This window comes from Oncorhynchus gorbuscha, linkage group LG24, assembly GCF_021184085.1.
Source record: "Oncorhynchus gorbuscha isolate QuinsamMale2020 ecotype Even-year linkage group LG24, OgorEven_v1.0, whole genome shotgun sequence".
Lineage (NCBI taxonomy): Eukaryota > Metazoa > Chordata > Actinopteri > Salmoniformes > Salmonidae > Oncorhynchus > Oncorhynchus gorbuscha.
The window spans coordinates 37,339,334-37,346,389 of NC_060196.1; the positions used below are offsets into that span (position 1 = coordinate 37,339,334).

General features: G+C 50.4%; 1 protein-coding gene across 2 annotated transcripts in view; it reads left to right on the forward strand.

Annotated features, from left to right (window-relative positions):
• Nucleotides 1-7,056, forward strand: part of LOC124013002 (AT-rich interactive domain-containing protein 1A-like) — a 129,140-nt gene that overhangs the window by 14,057 nt on the left and 108,027 nt on the right. For both annotated transcript variants that reach the window (XM_046327107.1, XM_046327108.1), the window contains exon 2: nt 5,138-5,365. In XM_046327107.1, the coding sequence (XP_046183063.1) occupies nt 5,138-5,365 (228 nt within the window). The remainder of the gene's footprint in view (nt 1-5,137; nt 5,366-7,056) is intronic.

The following is a 7,056-nucleotide window of genomic DNA, read 5'->3' on the forward strand; positions in this document are numbered from 1 at the left end:
AATCGTTAGCTGTCTTATCGGCTGCTATCTGAATAGGTCTATCGGACAATTTTCTTGGGTCACTATAACTATATCTATAATGCCAATTGGATTGATCCCCTCTACCACACGGTACCCCACTAATCTTCCGGCGGAAACGCACGATGTGGCTAAAAACAGACCTACATCCTCTGCCAGCTTGCTACCCATGGCCTGGCTAGCTGTCTGAATCGCCGTTACCCCAACCAACCTCACTACTCACTGGACCCTTATGATCACTCGGCTAAGCATGCCTCTCCTTAATGTCAATATGCCTTGTCTATTGCTGTCCTGGTTAGTGTTTATTGGCTTATTTCACTGTAGAGCCTCTAGCCCTGCTCATTATACCTTATCCAACCTCTCAGTTCCACCACCCACACATGCAATGACATCACCTGGTTTCAATTATGTTTCTAGAGACAATATCTCTCATCACTCAATGCCTAGGTTTACCTCCTACCATACCTTTGTCTGTACATTATACCTTGAAGCTATTTTATCGGCCCCAGAAACTTCCTTTTACCTCCTGTTCCAGACGTTCTAGACAACCAATTCTCATAGCTTTTAGCCGTACCCCTATCCTACTCCTCTTCTATTCCTCTAGTGATGTAGAGGTGAATCCAGGCCCTGCAGTGCCTAGCTCCACTCCTATTCCCCAGGCGCTCTCTTTTGATGACTTCTGTAACTGTAAAAGCCTTGGTTTCATGCATGTTAACATTAGAAGCCTCCTCCCTGAGTTTGTTTTATTCAATGCTTTAGCACACTCTGCCAACCCGGATGTCCTAGCCGTGTCTGAATCCTGGCTTAGGAAGCCCACCAAAAACTCTGAAATTTTCATCCCTAACTACAACATTATCAGGCAAGATAGAACGGCCAAAGGGGGTGTTGCAATCTACTGCAGAGATAGCCTGCAGAGTTCTGTCTTACTATCCAGGTCTGTACCCAAGCAATTTGAACTTCTACTTTTAAAAATCCACCTCTCGAAAAACAAGTCTCACCGTTGCCGCCTACTATAGACCACCCTCTGCCCCCAGCTGTGCTCTGGACAGCATATGTGAACTGATTGCCCCCCATCTATCTTCAGAGCTCGTGCTGCTAGGTGACCTAATCTCGAACATGCTTAACACCCCAGCTATCCTACAATCTAAGCTCGATGCCTTCAATCTCACACAAATTATCAATGAACCTACCAGGTACCACCCAAAAGCCTTAAACACGGGCACCCTCATAGATATCATCCTAACCAATTTGCCCTCTAAATACACCTCTGCTGTTTTCAACCAAGATCTCTGCGATCACTGCCTCATTGCCTGCATCCATAATGGGTCAGTGGTCAAGCGACCACCCCTCATCACTGTCAAATGCTCCCTGAAACACTTCAGCAAGCAGGCCTTTCTAATCGATCTGGCCCGGGTATCCTGGAAGGATATTGACCTCATTCTGTCAGTAGAGGATACCTGGTTATTAAAAAAAGCCTTCCTCACCATCTTAAATAAGCATGCCCCATTCAAGAAATGTAGAACCAGGAACAGATATAGCCCTTGGTTCTCTCCAGACCTGACTGCCCTTAACCAGCACAAAAACATCCTATGGTTAGACTGTAAACTCTCCTTCCAGACTCACATCAAACATCTCCAATCCAACGTTAAATCTAGAATTGGCTTCCTATTTCGCAACAAAGCATCCTTCACTCATACTGCCAAACACCCTCGTAAAACTGACCATCCTACAGATCCTCGACTTCGGCGATGTCATTTACAAAATATCCTCCCATGACCTACTCAATAAATTGGATGCAGTCTATCACAGTGCCATCCACTTTGTCACCAAATCCCCATATACTACCCACCACTGCGACCTGTACTCTCTCGTTGGCAGGCCCTCGCTTCATACTCGTTGCCAAACCCACTGGCTCCAGGTCATCTACCCTGCTAGGTAAAGTCCCCCCTTATTTCAGCTCTCTGGTCACCATAGCAGCACCCACCTTGATCTGTTCCACATTTTGTTACGTTACAACCTTACTCTAAAATGAAATGATTTACAGTGCCTTGCGAAAGTATTCGGCCCCCTTGAACTTTGCGACATTTTGCCACATTTCAAACATAAAGATATAAAACTGTATTTTTTTGTGAAGAATCAACAACAAGTGGGACACAATCATGAAGTGGAACGACATTTATTGGATATTTCAAACTTTTTTAACAAATCAAAAACTGAAATTGAGCGTGCAAAATTATTCAGCCCCCTTAAGTTAATACTTTGTAGCGCCACCTTTTGCTGCGATTACAGCTGTAAGTCGCTTGGGGTATGTCTCTATCAGTTTTGCACATCGAGAGACTGAATTTTTTTCCCATTCCTCCTTGCAAAACAGCTCGAGCTCAGTGAGGTTGGATGGAGAGCATTTGTGAACAGCAGTTTTCAGTTCTTTCCACAGATTCTCGATTGGATTCAGGTCTGGACTTTGACTTGGCCATTCTAACACCTGGATATGTTTATTTTTGAACCATTCCATTGTAGATTTTGCTTTATGTTTTGGATCATTGTCTTGTTGGAAGACAAATCTCTGTCCCAGTCACAGGTATTTTGCAGACTCCATCAGGTTTTCTTCCAGAATGGTCCTGTATTTGGCTCCATCCATCTTCCCATCAATTTTAACCATCTTCCCTGTCGCTGCTGAAGAAAAGCAGACTCAAACCATGATGCTGCCACCACCACGTTTGACAGTGGGGATGGTGTGTTCAGGGTGATGAGCTGTGTTGCTGTTAAGCCAAACATACCGTTTTGCATTGTTGCCAAAAAGTTCAATTTTAGTTTCATCTGACCAGAGCAGCTTCTTCCACATGTTTGGTATGTCTCCCAGGTGGCTTGTGGCACTTTTTATGGATATCTTTTAAGAAATGGCTTTCTTCTTGCCACTCTTCCATAAAGGCCAGATTTGTGCAATATACGACTGATTGTTGTCCTATGGACAGAGTCTCCCACCTCAGCTGTAGATCTCTGCAGTTCATCCAGAGTGATCATGGGCCTCTTGGCTGCATCTCTGATCAGTCTTCTCCTTGTATGAGCTGAAAGTTTATAGGGACGGCCAGGTCCTGGTAGATTTGCAGTGGTCTGATACTCCTTCCATTTCAATATTATCGCTTGCACAGTGCTCCTTGGGATGTTTAAAGCTTGGGAAATCTTTTTGTATCCAAATCCGGCTTTAAACTTCTTCACAACTGTATCTCGGACCTGCCTGGTGTGTTCCTTGTTCTTCATGATGCTCTCTGCGCTTTTAACGGACCTCTGAGACTATCACAGTGCAGGTGCATTTATACGGAGACTTGATTACACACAGGTGGATTGTATTTATCATCATTAGTCATTTAGGTCAACATTGGATCATTCAGAGATCCTCACTGAACTTCTGGAGAGAGTTTGCTGCACTGAAAGTAAAGGGGCTGAATAATTTTGCACGCCCAATTTTTCAGTTTTTGATTTGTTAAAAAAGTTTGAAATATCCAATAAATGTCGTTCCACTTCATGATTGTGTCCCACTTGTTGTTGATTCTTCACAAAAAAATAGTGTTTGAAGCCTGAAATGTGGCAAAATAAAACCATTTTAATACGTCCAACTTCAAAGTGGTTGCAAACGAACAGTATTTAGCTTTTCTAGCCAGAGGGTTGCTAGAAAGTTGTGTGGCTGGATGCTAGTCTTTTCAGACTGAGACGGACAGGGTTAAAAGTGTAGGAGAGTTCACAGGAGACCACCTCCCTGTGGCGGGGTCCTGTTATGACCCGAGAGAGTATAGTAACACACTGTCCTTGAACCTGGGGTAGCCTAGAGAGGGAGGCCTGCCCTGTGGGTGGCTGGAGGTAAAATGTGGAGTGGATAGAATGTAGTATCGCTTTATGCTGAAAACCCCCTCACCCCTTGCTGCCCCCACAGGACCAGTTTCCTCACCCCTCCTCCCCCTTGCTGCCCCCACGGGACCAGTTTCCTCACCCCTCCTCCCCCTTGCTGCCCCCACGGGACCAGTTTCCTCCCCCCTCCCCTGTATCGTGAGTGTCATTCATGCAGTGCCAAACAGGGTTATTAAAACAGGAGGAGAAGAGGAGCCGCTCTCTGGCACGGGTTCAAAACACCATACAGATGGGACCTGTTACATTTCAGGCACACTGCCCTCTCCCTGCTCTCTGGTCTGGTCTATAAATAGACTGTGGTTGTCTTCGTATAATCAGGCACTGAGGTTTGGGAGGGAAAAACATGACATGGACGAGTAACCATGGGAAGCAGTGAGAAGGTGTTGTGTCTGTTGCTTTGTGTCTCTGTGTTGCCGTCCGGTCTTGGGGTCCAAGAGGCTCAAGGTGCTGCTGCCTGGTACTTCAAAGCATCTTCTCTCGGTACGAGCATCGTCTCTGATTGGTGGTCGCCGCCGCTGGCATTTACATGCAAAGGTGAACACTGGCTCAGATGTATAAGAAAACAACAGCTATTGTAGTCAAATCAAATGTTATTTATCACATGCTTTGTAGACAACAGCTGTAGACTAACAGTGAAATGCTAACTAATTACTTATTTGTACTTTTCCAAAAATGCAGAGTTAAAGATGAGAGTGGAGCGACGCCAACTAGCCCTCCTCAGCTCTCAGTAGTAGGGGAAACATTGGTGGTGGTATTTCTCCAATTCAGTCAGACTCGGAGACTACTGTATTTGGGACTGCGGTTACTGTATTTGGGACTGCGGTTACTGTATTTGGGACTGCGGTTACTGTATTTGGGACTGCGGTTACTGTGTGTGTAACACACTGGGCTCATTCATTCATGGCCAAGTTGTTCCCTTTTTTTGTGGGAAACCAATCCGCCCTGACTGTTTTGTTGGCATTCTTTAGCTATACCCTCATAGGTTTCATTCCCCCCACCGACGGCATAACTTAGTTATGGGGCTCCGTAGTGCCGTCTCATGTGTTCTTTTTCCTGCTTAGCTTGTGTACCATTCCTCAAAGGGTCACATTTTAATGAGTTGCGTTGGTTCAAATGATTTTATTCAGGAGTTCAGTGATTGCAATGTTAAAGATGGAAATAAATGTTTGAATGTCCTAAGTTTGGTTTCTTACAAGCCCCCCCCCTCTCTCTCCAGCCCCCCAGCCCTATGGACCATGTAGGGAAGATGCGGGGCCAGGGGTATGGTGGAGCCAACCCCTACTCCCAGCAGCAAGGCCAGGGGCAGGGCCCTCCTCCTCCAGGGGCCCAACAGGGTGCCTCCTACCCAGGCCAGGGCTATGGACCCCCGGGGCCTCAAAGGTATCCTATGGGCATGCAGGGACGCACCCCCACCGGCATGTCTGGCATGCAATACGGACAACAGGTTGGTAATGCTCTCGCTCTGTCTCGCTCGCTCTGTCTTGCTCGCTCTGTCTCGCTCGCTCTGTCTCGCTCGCTCGCTCTGTCTCGCTCGCTCGCTCTGTCTCGCTCGCTCGCTCTGTCTCGCTCGCTCTGTCTCGCTCGCTCGCTCTGTCTCGCTCGCTCGCTCTGTCTCGCTCGCTCGCTCTGTCTCGCTCGCTCGCTCTGTCTCGCTCGCTCGCTCTGTCTCGCTCGCTCGCTCTGTCTCGCTCGCTCGCTCTGTCTCGCTCTCTCGCTCGCTCTGTCTCGCTCTCTCTGTCTCGCTCTCTCGCTCGCTCTGTCTCGCTCTGTCTCGCTCTCTCGCTCGCTCTGTCTCGCTCTCTCGCTCGCTCGCTCTCTCTGTCTCGCTCTCTCGCTCGCTCTGTCTCGCTCTCTCGCTCGCTCGCTCTCTCTATCTCTCGCTCGCTCGCTCTCTCTATCTCGCTCTCTCGCTCTCTCTGTCTCGCTCTCTCGCTCGCTCTGTCTCGCTCTCTCGCTCGCTCTGTCTCGCTCTGTCTCGCTCTCTCGCTCGCTCTGTCTCGCTCTCTCGCTCGCTCTGTCTCGCTCGCTCGCTCTGTCTCGCTCGCTCGCTCTGTCTCGCTCTGTCTCGCTCGCTCGCTCTGTCTCGCTCTCTCGCTCTCTCTGTCTCGCTCTCTCGCTCGCTCTGTCTCGCTCTCTCGCTCGCTCTGTCTCGCTCTCTCGCTCGCTCTGTCTCTCTCGCTCGCTCTGTCTCGCTCGCTCGCTCTGTCTCGCTCGCTCGCTCTGTCTCGCTCGCTCGCTCTGTCTCGCTCGCTCGCTCGCTCTGTCTCGCTCGCTCGCTCTGTCTCGCTCGCTCGCTCTGTCTCGCTCGCTCGCTCTGTCGCTCTCTCGCTCGCTCTGTCTCTCTCGCTCGCTCTGTCTCTCTCGCTCGCTCTGTCTCGCTCGCTCGCTCTGTCTCGCTCGCTCGCTCTGTCTCTCTCGCTCGCTCTGTCTCGCTCGCTCGCTCTGTCTCGCTCGCTCGCTCTGTCTCTCTCGCTCGCTCGCTCTGTCTCGCTCTCTCGCTCGCTCTGTCTCGCTCTCTCGCTCGCTCGCTCTCTCTGTCTCGCTCTCTCGCTCGCTCTGTCTCTCTCGCTCGCTCTGTGTCTCTCGCTCGCTCTGTCTCGCTCTCTCGCTCGCTCTGTCTCTCTCGCTCGCTCTGTCTCTCTCTCGCTCGCTCTGTCTCTCTCGCTCGCTCGCTCTGTCTCTCTCTCTCGCTCGCTCTGTCTCTCTCGCTCGCTCGCTCTGTCTCGCTCGCTCGCTCTGTCTCGCTCGCTCGCTCTGTCTCGCTCGCTCGCTCTGTCGCTCTCTCGCTCGCTCGCTCTGTCTCTCTCGCTCGCTCGCTCTGTCTCGCTCGCTCGCTCTGTCTCGCTCGCTCGCTCTGTCTCGCTCGCTCGCTCTGTCTCGCTCGCTCGCTCGCTCTGTCGCTCTCTCGCTCGCTCTGTCGCTCTCTCGCTCGCTCGCTCTGTCTCGCTCGCTCTGTCTCGCTCGCTCGCTCTGTCTCGCTCGCTCGCTCTGTCTCGCTCGCTCGCTCTGTCTCGCTCGCTCGCTCTGTCTCTCTCTCTCGCTCGCTCTGTCTCGCTCGCTCGCTCTGTCTCGCTCGCTCGCTCTGTCTCGCTCGCTCGCTCTGTCTCGCTCGCTCTGTCTCGCTCGCTCGCTCTC